The sequence below is a fragment of the Stegodyphus dumicola genome, chromosome 4 (genome assembly GCF_044657685.1).
Source record: "Stegodyphus dumicola isolate Sdum_Otavi_A_Nest chromosome 4, ASM4465768v1".
NCBI lineage: Eukaryota > Metazoa > Arthropoda > Arachnida > Araneae > Eresidae > Stegodyphus > Stegodyphus dumicola.
Window position 1 is genome coordinate 43,926,311 of NC_140771.1, and position 25,629 is coordinate 43,951,939.

A 25,629-nucleotide genomic window follows, 5' to 3' on the forward strand; every position below is an offset into this window, starting at 1 on the left:
TATTCTGTAGAGACGCCTAAGGCTCCTATATACCAGGCTGAATCATCAGGCATTCACGATCCCAAGTGGGAGATTTAATGGCGGCTGTGTAGTTACGGTGCAACAATTTTTTGTGTTTTTTTGTGTAAAATGGGCGGATGTGCAGCTATTAATTGTTCAAATCATTCACGGAAAGGTCATACATTGGTAAAATTTCCTAAAAATGAAGAAAAATATGGGTAAATAATTGCCGAAGAGACAATTGGAAACCTGGTCCAGGCGCTGAACTTTGCTTAGTAAGTATAATGTTAATTACGCCTTCATTTAGAGTTTATATCTTCTCTGATGTTTATAATGTGCAAGTAAAATGAAATTCTTGTGTACAATAACCTGAGTATCTGCTAATTTCTGTAATAATAGCTATAATTAAATTAGTCTAGGGTTAATGTACCCGTCGCCAAACATCGCCAATGTGGATGTTTTGAATGTGGAAAAGAAATTTCTCTTCTAATATAAAGCGCAGATTTTGTTTTCCTGTGCTAATTGTGGAATTTATACTTATGTAACATGAAAATCATTAGCATATTGAAATTTATTAAAAAATAAATAATAATTTGGAAACTCAAGATAAAATCTGAATGTTTGCTAAAGATATATGTAACATTATACTATAGTTGCAATATCGTTGGAATGATATATAATTTTTTTCTTTATTTTATAATCACTGTTGTTAAAAAGTTAGATGAGTTGTTTATGCACGGTGCCCACTACTGTTTCTTGGTTAAAATAACTTCCAGAATTTTGACATTGACATTTTGACATTAAGTCAATAGAATAAATTGAATAGTATGAGACAAAATATATATAATCTGACTTCAATAATTGCACGTACCATATATTTATAATCACAGTATTATACAATTTGGCAATTTTAAAAAGATAATAAGAGTAAAGATTTAGAAATGAATGCAGAACATTCAAATAAGCACAGAAAACTTGTGAAACTGCATGTGTACATTTCAAAAATAATTGTAGTGTTTTTAATGCATGTGTAGTGTTTTTAATGCATGTGTAGTGTTTAATGCATGCATAACAATCAAATAAATCTGCCTGTAATGATGAATTTCAAAGGCCAAGCCAAAATCCTTTCATGAATTTGATACTTCTAAAGAATGTGATCTCCTCAAATTAAATCCTCATGACATTGATAAACAATTATTACTGATCTGTGTTACAAAACAGATTTTTATACATGATAAATAATATTTTCTGAAGCGTTATTTTGTGTTGTCATCTCTAAATAAAAAACATCTAACTGATCTAATCTGAACGTAGTTCAGAAAGCTACTGAACTACGTTCTAGAGTTTTTAATAACTTTAATTGGATATGTCTGTGCCGATGTAATTTAAAAAATAGTCGCTTAAACTGGCCTTGATGCTTTTTAAAATGCATGTTGGCACTGTGCTCCGAAATTAGGGCTATGTTTTGAATGATTAGAGAATTAAAAATTAAATATTTCAATTAGAGCAATAAACATTACTACAATTATAACAAGAATCATAGTCTGCTCTAATTATAAATGTATTTATCGGCCTAGTATCTTAAAAGTTGGGTGTAGTGAACTCTTATTTTCTTATCTATTGTAAGAGCACTATAGCAAGAAATATAAAGTTTTATTTTAGTTGTTTTTAATGTTATAGCAAAACACTACTTCATTTAATTTTTGGATAATGTTCTAAAGAACACCTTAAATTATAGGCAAAAAATAAATATTGGATAATTAAATTCTGTCCAAGCTTACAAGATGCTGCTGCTGATATGTTAGACATGGTTTGTTTATTGTTTCACTTTTTTATAATACTGAGCCTAATTTAATTACTTGCATATTTATTTATTGCCTATACTTACTTACAGTTCATGCTTGCTGCCTTTGGCACAACCTCACTGTGTGGTTTGTTTTTTGTACTTTTATTTATTTTGTGTACTTTTTTTTTATTACTTTATGTATTTACAGGATCATTTTGAGGAATCTCAATTTGAGTCACTATGCAAAGATAGAAAAAAACTAAGAAAAACTGCAGTACCAACACTCTTTAGCATTCCAAATCCACCACCATCTGTAACTGACAAGAGGATAAGAGAAGTAAGATGTCCTAAGCCAAATACTGAAGTGGTAAATTATTTAATATTCTCCAAAAAAATTGTTGAAAAAATCATTGTTATTACAAATATATTAATTCATCCAACCATTGTTTAAAAAAATAATCACAGCATAACATGTTTAATGACTGCAAGGCATCCAAAAAAAGGCATCACTATCAAAAATCAAGATGAGAAATTTAATATTTTATTGAAATTCATTCACGTGACTGAAACGGTTCAGTTTGGAAAAGCATGGAAGCCATTTCAAACTGGCATTATTATGAGCACATTGAGTGTTGTGAAACTCTCAAAAGAATTATTTTCCGAGGGGTTTACATTTTTCTTACCAGGCAGGTTGAGACAAGATGCGCTGGAAAATGCCTTTTCACAGATTAGACGAAAGTCGGGTGCAAAGCCTACTGCTTTGCAAGCCAAGAGAGCACTGAAATTAGTGTGCCTATCACAGTTCATTTCGGATATCAATAATCCAAATTATTGTTCTGAAAGTGACCACAGCCTCTTTGATGCTTCTGAATTAGAGGTTGCTATCAGAAAGGAGGTCTTGCATCCTATCTCCAATTCTGTAGTGCCATCTACCTCTTCTGCAGTGGCAGTGAAACGTCGCTTGCCCCCAGCTGTGGAAGAAAATGATATACATTACATCGCAGGAGCCATATATAATAAGTTGTTGAAAAAAAAAAAGCATATGTGAAAATTGTAAAACAGCTATGACCATTTCAGAGGACATGCTGGAACCTGACATACCCGAGCATCGCACAATTCTTACAAAACACAGCAATAAAGGTGGACTGAAGGTCATCTCTTCAGGAATGTATCGAATATGTAGGGAAGCTGAACGAGAATTTCAAAAATGTAAAGATGTACTCCTTCGTTTACAATCAGCCATCACAAAAGAATTAGTTGAAAGAATAATTGATAAATGTACGCATGTGGCCATGCCAGAATGCTGTAATCTTAAGAAAGTAATTATTGATAATTTTTTTATTACTAGATGCAAAGGCCTTACACAGCATCTTATCAACAAAAGAGCCCATAACGTTTCATATTCATCAGCATCGGCCAATAAGAAACAAAAAGTAAAATAATTTTAGAAGGTATGTATGTTTTATATTAAATAATTTATGTGTTTTATGTAATATGTATTACTTTTTCCTAGGCTACGAGTATATAAATTTCTGTGTTTGATGTTATATATGTTACTTTCTGCTAGGCTATGAGTATATTATTATGGTATTGTTTTCTTGTTTCTAATATATAGAAATATAGCATATTTTCCAGTATAAAATTTCAGTTAAGTTTTACTTAAAAGTATGGGAAAGCAGATTTGTTTCATGCATGATCTTTATAATACTGGTATGAAATAAATGAATTTTAATCTGTAAACAATTTTTTGTTAATATTGAAATGTGTTTCTTTGGATACATTTTTAGGCACTTGTGGATCATGTCAGACAACATGCAATAGAGAAAAGTTGTCCGTGTGCATAAATTTTCCCATTGTGTTACTTCATTTTATCTAAATTTCAAGGATAATTCTTTTCATTTTTATATGGCATGTTATCAGTATAAAGGCTAGTGAAAATAAATTGGTATGTGTATCTGTTTTTGAAGTGTAATGCTTAAATAAAAAGATGGTGTGTGTTTCTTCATTTAAACAAAATTTCAAGGATAGTATTTTTCAGCATTGTACTGTTTGTTATTTCTCAATGTAAAGGGTAACAAGGGGAAAAAAACTGGTATGGTACATCTGTTTTTTAAGCATGATAATTTTATTTATTTCTTTAGTGATGCATATAGTATATAGAGAGAAGGTATTTGGTCCAACTGAAGTTATAATAAATCTAATTTTACTAGATCTCTTTCTCTCCTCAGGTGTAGAAAATTTTCAAATGCAGAAAGTTTATTTGCAGAATTAATTCATTTCTGATAAACTTATTATCATTAATTTTTTATATAACATGTTATTAAGTTACACATTTGACTACTGTGTAATAAACTTGTATTTAGGGCAAAAAATTAACTATTTTGCAGCTGGTGACTAATATCATATGCTTCTAAGAATATTACTTTTAACTTTTTTCATAATTTTTGTATTTCAGGAACATGAAACTGTTATTTTGATATACTTAAATAATAAAAGTGTGTATCTGAATCAATTAATGGATACAAATATTTTACAGTTATTTTTAGAAGATATTTGCCATATCGCTTCTAATAATTCATAAAGTATGTTAAAATATAGGTAAATAATTTGGTGCAGAATTCAAATTTAGGGTTTGAAATATAGTGAATCATGAGACTAAATGATTTTTATTGTCATGATTTGCCTGGGCTTAAGAATGTACTTTTCGCCCGGTGGAAATTGTCATCAAACTGTCCTGAACAGGCTTTTTGTTGATAATAACTTCCAGGCTTATCAGTACCTCCATTTGAGTGGAGGGTATACAAATATAGTACCCAATTTAAATTACATTGTGATTATAATAATATTGTGGTATTAAATAAGTGATTATAATTACAATTTAGATAATTGCATTGTAATTATATTACATTGTATCTGTGAACTCTTAATTTCATTACTTTATGCAATTATGTTGTAAGTGCATAATCTAATTGCAATAATATAATCTATTCACAATTACAAAATAATTATAAATGCAGTTACATCTTAAATAGAGGCCATTTTAATACTTTTAAATTTTTGCAAGATAACTTCCCATTAAGGTTCATTTGGAGGAAACTATGCAAATACTAAAAAAGAAATTATGCTAAATTTACATATTTTGTACAGTAGTTTCTTGTTATAATGCTGTTCAATATATCTTCAATACTTTTGTAAATTTAACGACATTCATTGCAATCACTGTGGTGCTTTAAAAAGAAGTTTCTTAGTTATGCTTTCTAATAAGAATGTGTTAAAAATTAAGTATTATGTATAATAACTAGCAATTAAAAAACCTTGACTGCATGAAAATGCTGTTGCTGTGTAAAATAGAAAATAAGCTTATGAAAGATAGAAATAAGCTATTTTATGACTATTAGAAATTTTGAATATTAGAAAGTAAGCTATTTTATGCTTTGAAATGAATTACGTGGGGTTAAGTCGTCCTTTTACAATTTAAGAATGTGGTTAACACACATTCTTAAATTGGACAGGTTTTATCTAAATTATTAGTATAAAATATATAAACTATGAATTATTTTGTAACATAACTCAAATTACAAAATTCATTCTATATACGTTCAAATTTATTATCTTTTATGGAATAACTGTTTTTTAATTTAGGTAAAAATTGGATTTTTAGAAGTATTACAAATACAATGCAACACAAAGGTGATCTGATTGGAGAGGAAGGACTTTTTATTACGGTTTCTAGTTCGTATTTATATTACATTTGGTGAAAATCATCCAAAACACAGAATGCTGTACTTTCTTCTTATATATATGTTATGAAATATTTCACACATTTAAAAGAAAGTGTTTCTTCAGAGTCTTGCACAATTATTTCCATATACCTCAGACTAAAATGACAACATATTCTTAAGTTATTTTTTTAGTATGAATTTAGTGTTTTTATGGAAATTTTTGTTAAAATGTCATTAAGATAAATTTATTTGCACACTCTACGCTTTAACTATTTCCCCATTTGACACTATTGAAAGTTTTTATTCATATCTTATTTATTTTAGTCTGCTAATAAAACTGAAACATCTAAAGAATAAGTTATTTTGAATATGTTTACAAAATATACGCGAAATTTTTATTTAAGTGAAAACGTCTATATACTATTCGAGAATTAATAAATTATCCGAAAAGTTTATGTGCGCTGAATGCCGCGCGTCTATAAAATAAATCTTTAAAAAAACAGCAGACATTCAGCCAGCGTGTGCGATAAACGCGCCAAAATTGGTAGCGCGATCCCTCCCTCGCCAAGAGAGAAAAGTTAGTGATTCAACCTGGTTTAGAGGAGCCTTAGAGACGCCACATTCCTTATCAGTAGTCCGTTCTTATCAGCAACTCACACCCTTCGGAGCCCCCCCCCCCCCCCCCGCTTTTCGCAAGGAGGTAAGAAACTTACTTCCTGCCTCCATGGCTTTTCGTGCTTAGGAATTTCTTGAGAGGGAAAAATGGGTATCTCTTGACCATCGATGAGTAATGATTGTGATTTTTGTAACTAAGATCTCCGACTTTTTTTTTTCAGGTCTCAAACTTAGAATTATGAGCAAATAAAAATGCAGTGTGACGGAATTAAACTTGTACTATAATAAATTACAACGGTTAAATTAATAAATTAATTTTATATTAACTAATATTTAAGAAAAATAAACTATAATTTATTTTTGCTGAAATGCTCTCACACTGTGTATGGATTTATGATTTTGTCAATCACTGTTTTTATGAAATATACATGAAATTTTTGGGAACGGTAATATTTAATGTTACTTTAATTAAAATATTATGTACATCTCTGTGATGATATATGTCTCTTCTAGTTAGGTCTCAAGATAAGGGCATACACATTACCATGTAGGAATTCATTCATTTATTTATTATTATTTTATAAAACTTAGCTAAAGTTTTTACACGAAGTCTCAAAATTTACCAACAGCATCAATTCTGCTTTAAAGGAAGCCACCAATACTTTTTATGTGAATAAGCCTTTCCTTCCCCTGCTTGCCGATATAAGAAATGGGATTAAAGAGAAAAACCGGATCCGTAAAAGATGGCAAACCACCAGGGATCCACAACTCAAACACGAACTAAACTCTGCCTACCAGCGGCCGAGCGGTAAAGTCGCTGAACACTGGTAGTTCGGTCCGAGGTTCGAATCCCGCGAACGGGCTGGCTGCATGGGCGTTTTCGTGGTTTTCCCCATGTGTAACGTGTACACGAGCCAGTTTCCCTTAGAAAGTCCTTCACGAAAGGCATCCCTCCCCTTAGGCAGATAGCCCTAGTGTGCTTTGCCATAATTAAATACACCAACACCACCGAACTAAACTCTATGCAAAAAGAAATCAACAGAAGAATCAAGAACTTCAAAAACAAAAAATGGACCAATTTCCTAAATAACCTAGCTATAGAGGACAATTCCCTATTTGACATTTCCCGCAAATTCAAGAAACCTTATAAACCTATTCCACTTATCCATGGACCTAGTGGAACTTCATATACAAAAGAAGATAAAGCTAAATCTTTTGCGGACTATATGGAAGATACATTCACTCTTAATCCCACTCCGTACGATAATAACCATATTGAACGGGGCAAACCAGGTGATCAATAACTTCCTTAATACCCCTGCTCCGTAAAACTTCACTTTCCTGACTAGCCCAACAATCGTTGCCAACACCATCAGCGCCTTACAAACGAAGAAAGCCCCAGGGCATGATGGCATCTCGACCAAAGCACTGAAGCATCTTCCGATCAACGCTCTTACCTGCCTAACTAAGATAATCAACAACATTATCAAATTCGCTCATTTTCCTAACTCATGGAAGCAAGCTATAATAATTGTTTTTGCTAAACTGCAACAAAATCCAACTCTCCCACAGAACTATCGCCCTATCAGTTTAATTAGCCACCTGTCTAAAGTTACTGAGAAAATCCTACTTTTCCATATCCAAAAAATTCACCCTTCCAAGAATTTTCTCCCAGAAGAACAATTCGGTTTTCGTAATCATCATAGCACTTGCCACCAACTTCTCAGAAATATCAACATTATCACTGAAGGCTACAACTGCAAGCTTCCGACCGGTGCTATATTTCTCGATATCGCGAAAGCTTTTCACAGGGTATGGCATCTAAGCCTTATTTACAAACTAATCACTCTTAATTTTCCAGATCATTTTATTCGCTTAATAGCCTCTTTTCTCAGCAACAGAACATTCAGAATCAGAATCGGTACTGCTTATTCTACCACCAGAGTAATAAATGCTGGTGTCCCACAGGGGTCGGCACTTTCGCCGTACCTTTTTAATATTTATACACAAGACATCCCTAAAGACCCTTCTGTTCATCTTGCACTCTTTGCCGATGACACCGCCATACTTACTAAAGCCTGCACAGTTATCTCCGTAAGAAACCAACTCCAAAGCTATCTCATAAAACTGGGAAAATGGCTTACCCTTTGGAGGATTAAAATTAACACTGATAAAACTAAGGCAATAATTTTCCGTAAAGGAAACATGAAATACTATCCTCCACCCCCTGAAATATTTGATGAAGAAATAGACTGGATTAATGAAACCAAATACCTTGGAGTCACCCTTAACCAAAAACTTACCTTCAGAACCCATTTCCGATCCGTAGTACAAAAATTTAAAATCACCATAGCTACTATGCGACCTCTTCTTGGTAGAAAAAGCAACTTATCTACTACAAACAAATTAATTCTATATCGCTCCATACTACGCCCAGCTTTTCTTTATGCAGCACCGATCTGGGGACATGCAGCTAAAACCAATATTAAACAATTACAAATTCTACAAAATAAAATTCTACGAGAAATTATCAATGCTCCTTGGTATATTCCCAACATCTATATTCACAGAGACCTTCGAATCGAATTATTTAAGAGTATATAAAACGATTAGCGGTCAACTTCTTTTATTCAGTACAAACCCACAGTAATAGCCTTATTAGCACTCTCAGACACTCCCCGCGTCCCAGAGAAAAACATCGTTACCCTTGTGACGTCCTTCCCACATAAGAATTACAACCCTTAATTGATTCCTTCACGCCAAACTGACTCTGCCGTTTTACCACCCGCGGCTACATCTTATAACGACACTGAACGTGACACCCCCCCTTTTTTCGCCGCCGCTAGTGCGGACCTCACTCTCTTTCATCCACCTCCCACACTCTTTTCACCCTTGTATTTTTCTTCCCACCCGATCTTTATCAGAAGTCAAGTAAAAAGATGTTTCTACATCTTGACACTCGAGAATAAAATACGATTTGTGTGTGTTAGCTAAAGTTTGCTTCTTAGAGACACGAATTTTTGCAGATAAACTCCTTAACTACACTCATGGACACAATCGTATTTTAGAGTATTTTCTACTTCTTTTCCTTTTCTTTCTATAGGCCCTTTTTTTCCCCTCTATTATTTTTGGGCCATTTATTTTAAATTTTATTTTGTCCCATCTTTTCTTTCTGGCCTTTTGAACTCATACAAAATGTACGAAGTTCCTTTTTACTCTCCTCAAATACGAAATTCTATATACCTTTCCTACGCACCTATGCTTGATTTTTCGCCCATCGCTGCAGAAAGACTTAGCGGGTGCAAAACAAGACATTTGTCTACTTTGTCTGTCTGTCTGTCCATATGCAAAGCATAATTATTTGTTCCGCATTATGGAGTCATTTACGAAGATAATGCCCATTTAATGGATATTCCCCTAGAATACCAAGTTATATTTATTGCTAGTTGTATGACCCTATATTTAGTGCACCGAGTCTCCAACTTTATTGTAGGTGTAAGTCATTGCTTTTATATGTTGTTTTAATTCCAATATGAGTGATTCAACTAAAAGATACAGAACTTATTATTTATAGTTCTTATTATACTAACAACAGTTCTTATTATACTAACTGCGAAGAATCATACTTGTTCCGGTTTGATTAGAAACTTTCACTATGCCGATGTTCCGGTTTGATTAGAAACAAACTTTTCTCTGCCTCAGAATGGCAACAGTGAGAACTTGACTTTCGATTTCTTATGACGCAGCTAGAAGGCTGCTCCTGAGATGTAACATTAGATTCGATTCTAGATTCTAGATTAGATTAATTTTAGTATTTTAACAAATCCTTTTAAAACTAGATTGAGTATTTGATCATAGAATTATAGCTGAACCACCGCTTGCAGAAATTTAGATGTGGCATTTAGATACGTCGTTAGATAGTTAGATGCGTAGGCAGCGACTTTCGTGATTCGAATAGTGTACATTAGTGCGTACATAAACATTTTTTGGTGCTACATGCCGGGAAGCCGGCTATTATTCCAAAATATGGATTCGTAAGTATGGATTAGCACGGTGTGAAGTGTGCGAAGCTTGCAAAGGTAGGATAAGTTTTCTATTTTAAAGTGTAATTATGGAAGATCCTGTCGCTAAGCTTAAATCGAAACGCAAAGTATTAAGGATCGCAGTGACCAAGGACTAAAGAAAATTGAGACAGAATTAAGCAAAAATGACGTTAGTATAAATGTAATAGAAGAAACTTTAGACATATTAAACGAAAAGGCAAAAACTCTGAGTGATTTAAACACTCAAATAGAACAGGATTTGAAGGTCCTAGAGGATGAATTTGAACTTGAAGTTTCATCCGCTCTAGAATATGAAGAAAAAATCCAACTGTGGCAATTTATAGCAAGAAAAAAATTGAGGGAATTACACAAACTCAAAATTCGGATAAGGAAAGTATGAGCATTCCTAATGAAACCGCTATAGATTCCAAACTTGAAAATAATAAAATTATTCGCCTTCCAAAATTGACTATCGCTAAATTTTTTGGTGATTCTAGCAATTGGCAGAAATTTTGGAGTCAATTCGAGGCAGCTATCCATAACAATGACTCATTATCGAAAGTAAATAAGTTCAGTTACTTAGAGTCATTACTAGGTGGGGTAGCTTATAATGCCGTTTCCGGACTCTCGCTTACAAATGAGAACTACGATTCAGCTATAGAACTGTTAATTAGCAGGCTTGGGAGAAAAGATTTGGTAATAAATGCTCACATGAATAAACTGTTAAATCTTTCCCCTGGTAGAAATGTAAGGGATATAGAAAATCTTAGAAATTTATATGATCAGTGTGAAACTCAAATTAGATGCTTAAAGTCAATGAACGTCGTATCAGAAACTTACGGTAGTTTACTTTGCCCAATATTGTTAAAATTAATTCCATCAGAGATAACATTAGAATACAGTCGCAGTAGAAACAGTGACCAAACATGGAACGTTAACGAATTAATGGAATTTATTCGTAAAGAAATAGAAAGCCGCGAAAGAGCTACGCAGTTAAATGAAAGTAGAGAAACAAAAACAAAACACCGAGCGGAAATGATTCATAACTGGAGGCATAAATCAAACGATCGTCTCCACTCCGCTCACGATAATGTAAACAACAAGCGCAGTAAACAGTTTGAAAGAAGTTCGCCTAAAACGTATGAATATGTTGCTCCAGTCGCTAGCAGTAAATGCATATATTGTGACGAACTACACGATTCGGAGCGCTGCGAAATTAAAACCGTGGAGGAGAAAAGAAATATTTTAAAATCTCAAGCCCGATGTTTTTTGTGCCTTAAATCTCAGCACAAAATAAAGCAGTGTAAGGAAAGAAAAATGTGCGAAATATGTAATAAAAAACACCATAGGTTTATTTGTTTCCAACTCGAAACCAAATCGGAGAAAAACAAGGTCGTGTCGACAATTCCATCCAGTAAAGAAGATGTTCAGATTAGTCAATTGAAAACCGAAACTTTCCGCAATGCATTGCTACAAACGTGTACTGTGATGATACGTCCATTTTCTGAGAAGGATAATTTAGAACCAGTTCGTATTCTATTAGACAATGGATCGATGAGAAGTTTTATAATTCAGGACATTTCAGAGAAGTGTAAATTACCTGTTATTCGAAAGGAGACTTTGTCCGTATTTGCCTTTGGGGTTAACCAGGCAACAGAACAAACTTACAATGCTGTTAAAGTCAAACTAGAAAACAGAAGTGAACCATCCCTAAATATAGAAATTGAAGCTTTAGAAACTAACCAAAATATGTGCAACTAATTTGCCTTTCCCTGAATCCCAGTTTCAAAAATTAACAAAGAGATAATAGGACTACAATTAGCTGATTCTTGTCAATTCAGTGATAAAAATATTGCTGTTTTGATCGGAGCAAATTACTATCATGAAGTTGTACAGTTGCGCGCCTCCAACCTGCACGCAACCAAGAGGTGACTGTTGAAACTGGAATTTAGACAGAGTCTTGCTAAGGGTTTAAGTCCCTTTTTATTCAACTTACGAAATTACAATTGCGTGCTCTTGACGCTCACAAACTACGCCGACCCGGCGGTAAAATAAAAATAAGAACCTGAAAAGAAATAATAACAAGACTCTAACTACGAGGTTCTCTAAACGTAACTAACCTCACCGCGTTTTACAATACCGCTGCTAATTCAGCAACTTTGAATATCACGTTGAACGATTAACAATTCTCCGAGGCAAGCACACAGGCCGAAACGCGGGGTTCTTCAATTTCTGACTAACTACCTCCGCGCTCGTGAAGTAAGAACAGCACATCTCGAACTCGTTTCCTTTCTATTTAACTCAGAATACTTCCGCTGATAATTTGAATCCTTGCGCGTTCTACTGAAATTTACATACTCTGGCATTGGCAGTTCCAGGGGAAAGTAAGGCTTGACAGGAAAGATAGTTTAAACTTAAAATAAATGTTAGTTAAAATAAATATAAACCCTACATTTGCCGCTGCCAGAATTTGGAAAACTTGGAAGCAGGTCCTACAAACGACCTGTTGTAAAGTTTCTAGAATTCTGAACTAACTCTTAAGAGCCTCGTTTACACACACACACACACAAAAAAAAAAAAAAAAAAAACTTATATAACAAAAGTATACTAAATTTCTGTAGATACTTATATAAATCTCTCTTCTTACAGCAACTTTTCCTGGACTTCAGCAATCAATCTTGTTCTTTTCCTTCCAGCATCTGGAAGGAATAAGTATCAGTATCTTTCTAAATACATTATAATTTACACTTTCTAGACACTGAATAAATTTTTGTTTTTAAACGATTTGTTTTCCTTAGTTACTGCTTACTTCACATTCATTCAATTATTCAAACATTAATTTAACTTTAGCCTGGCTCTCCACCATGTGTGGTGTCAAACGGGAATATTCGTGTTTTAGTCTTACAACACTTTCCCTAACCACCATGATTTGTTAGAATTCAAAGACCAAATAGACACACCTTACTCGACATTCTACAACTCGATGAGCTACTTTAACCTTCTTAAAAATTCATGTGTAGGTGGAGAACCCTACAAAACACATTCATTCTAACTTCCCCCTCATTCATCTTTAGACATGCAGGCTTTCGCTCTAAAGCATGATTTTATCTACAGTTTAATACTTAAATTTTGAATTCATTGCTTTTAAGCATTTACTTTTAGCATCTAAAATTTTATGCTTCTAGACTAAATTCTACTTTTACATAACATTCAAGTATTTACGTATATTTACAAAATTCTAAGACATATGATTTTTACAATTTACCATAAAATGAATAAGAGAAAATAAATTTTTACTTTACTCATTCTTCGCCAAGCTGGCGGCACTGAAACTAAAATTCTTATTAATACAAGAATACGAAGTTATTTTTATCTTCGGCCAAATTTTGGCTTTAACATAACAGAATTAGTCTTTCGACCAACAGAAAATGCTTGTTCTTAGATTTTGTACTTAAAGAAAATAATACTTTTGCTTAGCTAAATAAAGTAAAACAAAACTAAGTCTCAACCGAGACATATTGACTTTCGTCAAAACATAGAACTTCGTACTTACGCATAACATTTCGGAACAAAAGAAAAAAAATTTTTATAGAAGATTTTAACTTATCTTTGATTTTTCGATGATTGAAACTCCGTCATTCTTTTCTGGCAAAACTGTTCCCACGTTATAAGGTTTCATGGACGTCAATCTTCTCCTTACTGACCTCCGAGTGTCGTCCACATTAGTTTTTCTTTTGCGTCCTCTGCATGCTGGCCTCTTGGCGTAGCAATCGTCGGGTTGCTGTCTTTTTCGTTTTTCCCTTGGACGGCTGGTCTTGACGTCCTCCGGTCTGGAGTCCTTCTTGAATTTCTTCTGTTGTTCCCGGTATTTTCGTTTCTCCTGCTGTCTTTTTAGTTTCCGGAACGGCGGCCATGTTTGCACCTGACTCTCTGGCCCTGGGAGCGTTCTCCTTGATGTATAATTTCTACTGCGATACGTTGTAGGTGGTGTTTTCCTCTTTACCAAGGTTTCTTTACGCGGTGGCTTTGCATTCTTGTTTTTCTTAAATGCTGGAGTCTGAAAATTTTCGTTTTTTCTCTTTGGTACCGCCCACATAGCACAAAAACATCCTTGGGATATCCCAAGGATGTTGCTCGCGGGATATGCGCACATCCTCAGGACATCCCGGAATATCCCGCGAACCTCCTAAACACCTCCTCCCGAGTGCTTAATGTCACATCCCGGGATATCCTCAGGACATCCTAACCAAGTCCCATCGACAGCGTGCGGGATGTTATTAGGATATGAACTACTTACTACATCTCGGGATATCCCACAAACCTCCTAAGCACATCCCATTATATCCTAAAAACATCCTATCTATGTCCCATCGACAGCATATGGGATGTTATTAGGATTTAAGTCCTACTTACTACATCCTCAGGACATCCCGTAATATCCCAATTTCCTCCTAAACTCATCCTCCTGAGCGCTTAATGTCACATCCCAGTATATCCTTAGGACATCCTATCTACGTCCCACCGACAGCGTATGGGATGTTATCAGGATTTGAAACACTAGTTAAAATATCCCTTTAACCTCTTAAATACATACTCTCAACTGCTTAGTGTCACATCCCAGTATATATACAGAGGAAAATTCCAGCGAAAGTATGTGAAGGTGTGATGATCTAAAACCTACTTTTTTTTAGTCTCAAACCGTTCTCCTATGGTTACTATGGAAAAATCAGAAATGTTGAAAATATTTATACAACTTATTTTGTTTTAAAATCTGAATTTGTGAATATATTAAAACTGAGCAAGGAAATTGAAATGAATTATTAATACAAAATATTAAAACTGAAAATTTTGCTTTTAAGATATTAAAAATCTTTTGATCATTTTTAAACATCCAATAGCCCCCAAATTGAATTATTCATAATTAAATTATTTTACAAAATCAGTTTCTAATTTCAGTTAATTTGTATTAAAAATTGAATAATAAAATTACCCATTTAATAATCTTTACATAAATGAATCATCTTTCTTTAAAACATGTAAGGAATTTATAGTGTTTTGATGACACTGTTGGGTGTGTATTTAATTATGGCAAAGCACACTAGGGCTATCTGCCTAAGAGGAGGACTTTCTAAGGGAAACTGGCTCGTATACACGTTACACATGGGGAAAACCACGAAAACGCCCATGCAGCCAGCCCGTTCGCGGGATTCGAACCTCGGACCGAACTACCAGTGTTCAGCGACTTTACTGCTCGGCCGCTGGTGGGCATCTGACACTGTTGGGAAATTGTTAAAAGGAATAAGTTGTATTTTTAAAACTAAATAAATTCCTAGCCTCAGAATAAATAAATTATGTTTTCGTAATATGAGAATGCTGCAGGCTTTTTTATATATTTAATATTTAGTTGTAAAAATTTGACATTATGTTAACAATTCTTTATATTATTCAAAAGGTAACTCAAGAAGCTCTTCTAAAATTCTATCTTTCTGCTCACACAATTAAAAAAAAAATCTGAAAGGCCTCATATTTTAGCAGTCACTCAAAGAGGCTAAAAGTTTATGAATGCATGGATTATCAATACAGATGGGGCAGTGGAAATAGCAAAACATTTTATACGATACTGACACCAGAAAGTTATACATCTTCTATATATTTGAAAAATGAAGAAATATATCATGTAATTATGTAGAAATATTAAAATGTTTTCAATTAGATATATCATGAATTAAATGCATTTTAAATCAATCAGATTAAAAATTAAAAAAAGCATTGTTAAGAACTGTGTGTAATGCTTTTAAATAGCTTGGCTTGTTAGTCAATAATAAATATATAAGATTTTAAAGGTAAATATGTTAAATTTTGCCAAATGGCAAGACTTGAATGAAAAGCGAAACAAGTTTACGACTGACGATATGAAGTCACATTTCAAAACTAATAGCCCTTTTAGATTAAAAAAAAAAAGTTCTGAAAATAATTTGCAATGGTTCATTGGTATTATTTTACGCAAAATTCAGTAAAATGAAATTTAAACGTTGAAATCAACACCAAATTAAACTTTGTAAATTCTAGCGCATGTTAAAGGTTTTCTCATCCAGAATTTTATTACTAACCATTCATTTCAGAGCAAAATAAAACAGTAATTGCCATTTATATGACAATCAATATCAAAAATTTAAATCTGCATTTTACACAACATAGAAAAACTTCAAAAGATCTGTTTACCATGCAATTAAGGCATTTTATTCTGCTATCAACTCTACCAATTATTAATTCCATTAAGTATATTCAGTTTACTCTCTCTGCTCAATATATGCAATGTAAAATTTTCCATAAATTTATTAATTTTATTTTGAGGTGAGCTTTTATTCAACTCTCAATGTCAACGAGAATGTTTAGTTCATTTTTTATTCGGTCTCAAAAGAGAAATCAAAATACGTGGATTTATGTACGTGTATTTATGAATCAAAATACATGAGAAATCACAGTGAGAAAAGCACTGCTACCTTAAACTGTGATTATATATAACAAATGCAGTGAATTATAGTTAAAAAATAGTGAAAATATTTATATTTCTGAACTATTTCATATATAACATTTTCAGTTTCGCATATGTGGCAATTTAAGAACTTTTTTACGTATACCAATTTTTTGAAATATCTTTTTGTATCTTCAAGGAAGCTTATTCTTTCACCTTTAGTATATAAGTAATGGTAATTTACCAGATAAAATTACTTAATGGGGAATACAGAAAAATATCTAACCACTTACCTTTGTGACTTCATCTGCAAAGAGACTAAAAAAGTAGTTCAGCTAAATCTGCTATAATAAATATTTATAATAATGCTAAATTATGCAATATCTATTAATATGACAAATTTTTGTAAAGCTATTTATTTGGATGAAAAATAAACACATTCAGAAATTTATGGCACTATATTATGATTAACAGAGGAAAAACACTTTTCAAAATTCAAAATAGTTTTTATTAATCCAATTTATCACATTTTATTTGAATTCATGAAAAACAATCTTATATCCATGTATTCTTGTGTATATAAGAACTCTTGATAAATTGGATATCTGTCATTGCCTTTCACAGCACCTAAAATAAAGAAAACACTCACAATTACTATATATGAATATAATTCATAATTAAATTTAAACAAATGATTATTTAGAATGCAAATTAAAGGAAGCATTTAAAATATTTTAACATTTAGTACCTATAAACAGAGTAGCAATTATTTGATTTTTTGATTATAGTAAAATAAACATGGGGGATGCCTTTTAAAATTTTTTATGTCAGAAAATAAACTCAAACCACCAGATGAACATATGAGCAGTTTTATCAATCAGCCACTGGTAGGTAACCTGGATACTGAATCAACATATAAAGTTGCCAAGATAAAGAGAGAAACAAAATTATGATAATCACATCTTACCTATTCATAAAACTATTTTAAATTTAATGTGTAGACAAGTCCAAAAAGAGTGAGAATGAATTTATTTTGCAACACAAAGTAAAGTCTTGCAGGAGCAAAAAAAAACTTGTCTCATGAGATTGGGAAGTAAAAAATAATTAACTGCATCTGGTAACATTTATCTGACAACACATAAGTAATTGTTAGCTATGTGCAGAAAATAAAATCTGATCAGGGGCATAGCTAGAGGGGGGCATCTGTCCCCGGGTGCAGAATCCAAGGGGCGCCAAACTGATGTTAGAACATTTTAGAAATAAATGTTTTCCATCTTGGCAAGCAGTAGGGGGCACGAAATCTTCAGTTGTTCCTGAGCGCTGAAAACCCTAGCTATGACTCTGAATCTGATCATGTTAATGCAATTTTAAACTTTTGAATTTAACCGCAGAAATTTACCAAAGAAGTACTTGTAACAGTAGTAAATGAAGATGTGGCCAATCTTTACTGTATGGTACACCTTGGTTTCTGTCTGAAAAAAAAATCGCAAAGTGGTATTGGTTGTTTGTGAAATGTGGAAGCCCATTGCGTCAAATAAGTTTTTCGGTAACCCTAATGTTGATAATGTTGGCGAAAGTAGCCTTTGCGGGGGGGGGGGACTTTTTTTTTTGTCAATAAAAAGGAGTTATTTCTGCAAATATTGCCAACGTGCTGTGATAAATTTAGTTTTGGGCTACTTTTTTTAATAGTAAACCTTTTGTACGGTCCCAGGTTTTTGGTTCTTACCATTCTTTTCAATTGCTGTGTTTGGTTGCACGGAAGTGGTATGGTCTTGTATTTTGAACATGCTATTTATTATTTTGGTGTGGGTACCATCATTTGAGTATGTCTGAGGTGACTAAGAGACGAAAAATTTAATTGAATTGCTTACCTGGAGGATGGTGGTGGGAAGCCTAAACATATGCATGTGAAAAAAAAGGTATGTTAAAAAAATGACGTTTCATTTATTTTTTTGTCTCTGTGTGTTAATTTTTGTTAGAAGATTTGTTGTTTAATGTTTTTATGTTAGGAAATATGTATTTTTGGTAACTTATTCCTCTCTGTTTGTGTGTTTTTTGGTGTCTGTGTGTTAAGACAGTGGCGAATTTTTTCTGGTAACTATGATATTTTTAACTTTCTGATTTTCTTAAAGTTAAAATAGATCAATGTGTACATGGCAAAGTTAAGGCAGTGCACAATGCCCAGTTTGTGCAGTTCTCTGTTTTAATAGGTCGATGTGTACATGGACACAGAGTTTGTGTATGACTTTGACTTCTTATTTTGGTTTTGTGTAGCGGCCACCTTGAAATTGGTGCCGATCCTCTCAAGTGACGATCTTGATATATAAAAAAAAAACGATTCGCCAAGGGTTATCGTAGAGTAAATTTTTACCAAAGATGTTCTACCATAATCACCATTTCAGTGGTTTAAACACTATTGGAGCAGTATGCAGAGATGAAGATTTGAGTTTTGTTTACACAGCATGATGGTTTAGGCACTCCAGCCATTACAGTGAACAAAATTATAATAAACATAGCCACAATAATTGTCTATAAATATTGATGTATAACACTGCATTAACTAATATATTTCTTATGCTAGTATATACAGAATCCTTAATCGAAGGGAAAATCAGAAGACTGTGCATGCATTTTCCTTTAACTGAAACATGGATTTGACCATACAAATCTCAGTCTTACGGGACATGCCACACTATGCAGATAGACAGTAAAAAGTGCTTGTGTTGTTTTTATTTGTTAGAGGTATGAAATAAATATACTTCTAAATTTTAATTTTTTCTTTTCTTGTTTTACATTTGGATTACCTATCAAAAAGTAAGGAATTTTGATATTATTACAATATCGGAGTTAAAATAACAATTATTGGACATGTTAAAGTAATGAAAATTTTAAATTAGGTTAAAAAGTAATCCTTAATGTGGCATATTTTTGAATTAAACTCTATCGACATTAAAAACAACAAAACGTCCCTCTTTATTAAGGACTTTAATTAACTAATTTTAAATACGGAGCTATGAATGAATTTTTTCCCTTGCATGTTATAATAACTGAAACAAAATTACTCTGATACAGTCAAAATTCCTAAATGCAAGTACATAAAATTTACTTTAGCAATTTAAAGAGATGAGACACACTGAACAGATGAATAAATTTCTATCAAAGAATAATTTATTAAATTTGGCCCATTCCATAGTAAACTTTAACCATTAGATTACATTATTACACCATGTTATCAGTTTGAAAAGCAAGTCATATGCCAGATCTTGGATGTAAAAGAAATGAACAAAATAATATACAGATTATTGAAAAATGATGTATACCAATGTTTATAGATATTATTAAATGTAACAGAAAATTTACTGTCATAACCACATTTTTAAGTGAAATGTATTATTTTAACATTTTACAATATTTAAGGTATGGCATTAAATGCAACATTATGTGCCTGGATATAAGTTAGTAAATTAAAAAAAAAATAATAATAATAATCCAAGAATTAATGTCATGAAAAATTTCAAAAACAAGCAGAATTTAATTTAGAAGACCTTTAGACACTTATGATAAATAAATTTGAGAATTCTTCACCCAAATTTAAATTATAATTAACTGAAACCAGTTTGAATGACCTTCTACAAAATCCTTCAGCTGCAATTTTTTCTAGCTTGAAAACCAAATTCTTCTCCACACGGTAATAACATCTTAACCAGCTGAAATTCCTGCAGAAAGTTTGATAACACAGTAATAGAATTAATAGAATAGAAAAATTAACACAAAAGTATAGAACATCATTTAAACTTAACATTATTACAAATTTTGGTGCTTTCTGACTATCTGCAAAGCTGTGAAAATTGGCAAAATGGTTAGTTTATGGTTCATATCTACTGCTCTTTTCACAAGTAGTAATTCAAATAAGCACTTTATAAGAAACAAGAAATTTTAGGATGCACACACACAAAAATATATACATTGGGTCAATATTCACATATTTTTCATCCAATGGAATACTATTCAGAAATAAAGATTAAATATAAAGTATGTAAATACATGTGTGTGGTATGCATATTCATAGTTTGCTATTATCGTGTGCATACTCTTGCTGTTTTAGCATAAGTTGAAGCTGTGAGGGCAGATGATAAGAAAGTATCAGAATTTTTCATGTATAAGAAAAGATTGCCCTGACAATAGTATCTCAATTGTTTAGCATTGACATTTACATAGCGCATTAGAAATATATAGTAATATATGTATAATAAAAAGATAATTGCATATTATTAATTCATTTTTTTAAATGCCAAACTTTAACAATTCTTTCACATATAATTAAACAGAATTCTTTCACATGAACATCTAAAATCCATTCTTAACTAAAGAATAAATAATAAAACCATGTAAATTTCTTATCAAGCCCATCATTTCCGAAATGTCTACTTCTGAAAGTTCCCAGCATTTCTCAATATATTATTAAATTACTAAACTAAGCATCGATGATCGTCATGTTCGCTAATGTGGCAATATCTTTCACACTTCTTTGTTACCACAAGTAACAAGTAGGCTTCAATAAATCTTTAACTGTTACATGCTACTTTTGTCTAAAATTTGTACAAATAATAAAATTAAATGAGCTATTTATAATATGCTCAAAGAAATAATTTTGTATGAAAATTTGTATGTTATATATTGGCCTGATTAATGATTCAGGAAATAATTTGGATTTTCAAAGTGCTTCCAATAATTCAAATTTCAGCTTGTGTCAAAATAAAATCTATAACACAAAGATAAGCAAATTTCCTTATGAACAATGCATTTTAACATTATTCAATCACTTGCAATCACACAGTACTGATTGCTTCAATAAACATTACTGTAACTGTGTTATTTAATAGACAGTAATGTTTTAATTATTTCCTTAATTAAAACATTACAGTTTTTTCCTCCTTCTAACACCAAAAGAAAACCCAGATAAGAAATATAAAATATCAGTAAAAATAAATTATATTATTGAATGACACTTTACATTAATTACACTTATGCATATATTATTTTATTATAAATTATTTCAAAATCAAAGAAGAGAAGGGGGAGAAACTTTAATATTGACATTTCTAAAATGATATAAACATTAATCATTTAGTACAGTTTGTTATTTCAGGCAAAAAGGATTCACTTTCAATGAAACATTAAGAGAAATGCATATAATTTAAACACCAGTTTATTTTATTTATCAGACAGATTATATCAACTCGAAAAAACCTATCAGTAAAATTCGGTAGTAATAATTCTGAATGTTAGGCAACTTGCAAGATTCAACAAAAATTATCAATACTTTTATTATAATGACAATACTACAGTAACATGAACATAAAATTAAACTGCATATAACTATAAAATAAGCCAGCATATAATAATGGTGCATTGGTTTCTGAAACAATGGGCTTGATGAAAAAATACATGTATTATGGTAGCTATTCATATTCTTCAGCTTTCCTAATATTCTCATGTTCCCTTTACATAACTAAAGTATCTAAAATACAATAAAAATGCAAACAATATTTATGAGAAAATGTTAAAAGCAATCATAAGCATTTGATTGAATGACCATATTTTGTCTTCCTGCAAATCAAATCTTAAAATGATATGCAGTTTGAAAAATGCTTAATCCTTTTATAAAATATTCAAAAAAGATTAAAAAAAGGTACTGTTCTATTATCAGGACCGGGTTCAGAATTGTATTTATGTATGCTTGTATATTTGTATGTTGGTGTGTCTACATATACACATCTATGCACATACTTACGAACACAGGTTCATACATTTCCGATTCTGGTCCCAATAACAGAACAGTACCCCCAAAAAAACTTGAATTACAAACTAGATTAAGATAATGTTTCAACCATACATATTTTGGACAAAACAATGCAAACTCTTATTTTTATACAATTGTTCAAACTATTTAACATAAATTTATTGCTGCAATGAAATAATAAGCAATCTGATCACACATATTATTTTGAAACTGAATGCATAAACTAAAAAAAATTCAGTCATAAACATTTGGATAGCAGGGCAAATTAGATATTTGAAAAGACAGCCAGCCATTGAGATACACGTAATTCACGACAGAATGGTAAAAATTCATAAAGCTGTGAAACATTTAATTGTCAAAATGACATATATAACATAAATTCGAAAAGCAAAAAAAGTAAATATACAAGTATTGCAACTGAACTTACCTTTCATGCAACAAAAAATATCAATACAAGTTGACCTCATGGCGCAGCCATTTTGGATTTCGTTTCAAATCAGACAGATGTTTACGGATTTGCGGAAGAATACGAGGAACTAGTAGTTTGCCGGATACAATGTGCAATGACGCGAAAGAATATAGTTCTGTAGAACTTCCTACATTATTCCGTAATAAACAGTACTATTTCCTAATTTTTTCTTTATCTAATTAATTAATTAATAGGGAAATAGTTAAATAATGCCGAATTCATTTTTAATGAAATGTAAAATTTTGCATGTATGGGACGACCACCTTCCGTCCAATATTTCTGAGAATATAAACAAATTTTGGAATCTGAGAGTATCAGTAAATAAATATATAGAATATCGCCTCTCAAACGACCACTTCTGAAAGTGACCAATAGTTCTGAGATTATAAATAAATATTGATATTAAGCATTATTTCTATAAGACGACCATCTCTATATAAGACCAAAGTTTCTAGAATCTTAGATAGTCATCAGAGATGTATCTTTACTGCGAAATTATCGCACGACTGTAATTCAATATCAATAACAGATCGCGCGATTGAAAAACATTTTCTGTCCTGTAATTAGAGGAAAAAAATTTTCCTTATGAGGTATTTCTCCCGCTTTCCTAGCGTGCCTTCGTGGTGTAACAGTTCTGCACGCTGGGCCGGTATTTCAGAGGTCCGTGGTTCGATTCACGGCGAAGGCGGTTGCTAATTTTTCATCTCTACGGCTTCCCAAAAAAATCCTAATATCTCTACAGTGGCGCCCGAACTATAAAGGTGTTGGATGAGGTATATCCACACCCAGGATTAAGTGATTGGATTCCCTTAAAAAAAAGTCGGCCTTTAAAAAGAGAAGTAATATAAGGTATTTCTCCCGCTTTCCTAGCGTGTCTTCGGCCCACCAGCGGCCGAGCGGTAAAGTCGCTGAACACTGGTAGTGCGATCCGAGGTTCGAATCCCGCGAACGGGCTGGCTGCATGGGTGTTTTCGTGGTTTTCCCCAAGTGTAACGTGTATACGAGCCAGCTTCCCTTAGAAAGTCCTCCACGAAGACATCCATCCCCTTAGGCAGATAGCCCTAGTGTGCTTTGCCATAATTAAATACACCACCACCACACCTAGCGTGTCTTCGTGGTGTATTGGTTCTGCACACTGGGCAGGTATTCCAGAGGTCCACCCTTCGATTCCCGTCGAAGGCAGTTGCTAATTTTTCATGTTTCCTGCTTCCAAAAAAATACCTAATGTCTCTATACCCAAATTAAAAAAAAAAAATCGTTTCCGTAATTAATATATCTATATCTAATTTTACCTATATTTGTAGTAGGGTTTGTAATCTGTAATTATACATGTAATTTATACATTTTTTATAAAAAAAAATATATGTAATTTAGAATTTAGCAAATATTCTAGAAAATGCTAATCCATTGAAAAAAATCTTTTCTATGACTAAATAAATTTTTAAAAACGTCAGAAAAAATAGCAGTTAAAATTAATAACAAAATAACAAGAATAAATCATCAATCATATCAATATTTTTAATGTACAGCATTTAGAAACAACTTAGTAAAATACATATGAAAAATAAAATAATGTGCAAGTTTCAGATGTGCAATTTCAAAAAATTAAAACATGTAAATTTGAGAACGAATATCCTCAAAATGTTTGACAACGAAAGCCCTCCGGACAATGCAGAATGAATGTCCTCAGGATGTGAAATTGGTGAACTCCTCAGGACATCTGAGAATCAACATCTTCAGGACATCCTGTCATATCCCGGGACATAGCGACTTAAATAAGACATCCTCAGGATGTTGAATTACGATCTCCTCAGGACATCTGAGAATCAACATCCTTAGGACATCCTATGTATGTCCCGGGATATTGCGACTTAAATAGGACATCCTGAGTATGTTTTGTGCTATGGGGGCGTCGTCTGGGTTGTAGAAGGGCTAGGTCTCTGTGGACCTTCTACTTCTTTTAGGCTTGAGTTCTGCAAGAAACTTTTAAGGATTTCAAAATCAATTTGATTATAGTATTTTTTTCACCTGGTCGGGACTTGCTTTACAGATTTCCCCTCTCTCGTTCTTAAGGTACAATACGACTCCTTTGATTTCCTGAATTACATAGGGGCCTAACTTTGCAGTAAAATTGTCTGGGGCACTTGATAAGGAAAATTTCCGCTTCAATACTTTATCCCCAACTTTAAAATCTGCTTCACGGCGTTTTCTATCGTAATACACTTTTTGCTTATTTCTTGCCGTATCCGAGCTTTTAAGCGCCTGATCAATAAGTTTTTGCACATCTTTCTTTTTAAACTCTTGCTCTCTTTGTTGCACAAAGAATAATTTATCTAAAGGCGTAATTAACTTTCGGCCTAAAAATAATTCTGCTGGGGTTTTTCCCGTAGTATCGTAATTTGCCGTTCTTAAAGCATAAGCTAACTCATTTATGTAGCCATCCCAGCGCTTGTGATGTGTGCTAACGTAACTGCGAATTATTTTACAATGTTTTTATTCACTCTTTCTGCTATGTTTTTTTGTGGTCTATACGGAACCATTTTGATATGGCGTATGCCAAGTCCAGTGCATATGTTTTCAAATATTTGACTAATGAATTGTTTTCCGTTATCGCTAATGACTTTTATCGGTGCACCGTATTTTAAAATGTATCTGTGTAAAGGCCCGTCCACACGAGTACGCTCGAAACGTAGCTGACGAACGCGCTTTTACGTTA

The 25,629-nt window shown here is 32.6% G+C and overlaps 1 protein-coding gene and 1 long non-coding RNA gene across 3 annotated transcripts; one reads left to right on the forward strand and one right to left on the reverse strand.

Annotated features, from left to right (window-relative positions):
* The first annotated feature begins 73 nt into the window (after positions 1 to 73).
* Positions 74 to 4,499, forward strand: LOC146997534 (uncharacterized). Of its 2 annotated transcripts, XR_015040638.1 has the most exons (4): positions 74 to 275; positions 1,995 to 2,153; positions 3,135 to 3,237; positions 3,574 to 4,499. XR_015040638.1 is itself a non-coding variant. In XM_085814774.1 (2 exons), the coding sequence occupies exon 1, from the start codon at positions 2,265 to 2,267 to the stop codon at positions 2,832 to 2,834; it is 570 nt and encodes a 189-aa protein (XP_085670900.1). In that variant the 5' UTR covers positions 2,173 to 2,264; the 3' UTR covers positions 2,835 to 3,237; positions 3,574 to 4,499. The 2 variants fall into 2 exon arrangements, 1 of the variants encoding a protein (XP_085670900.1); XM_085814774.1 differs by lacking the exons at positions 74 to 275; positions 1,995 to 2,153 and having other exon boundaries at positions 2,173 to 3,237.
* A 12,561-nt stretch (positions 4,500 to 17,060) lies between these two features.
* LOC146997535 (uncharacterized) lies at positions 17,061 to 22,941 on the reverse strand. Its single transcript, XR_015040639.1, has 3 exons — positions 22,872 to 22,941; positions 20,268 to 20,357; positions 17,061 to 17,268 (listed from the first exon to the last, which is right to left on the reverse strand). It is a non-coding gene; the product is annotated as an uncharacterized LOC146997535 (long non-coding RNA).
* Positions 22,942 to 25,629: the final 2,688 nt, after the last annotated feature.

Bases quoted from the DNA above. Each gene is read 5' to 3' on its own strand.
- LOC146997534 (XM_085814774.1), top strand. From the start codon at position 2,265: ATGACTGCAAGGCATCCAAAAAAAGGCATCACTATCAAAAATCAAGAT.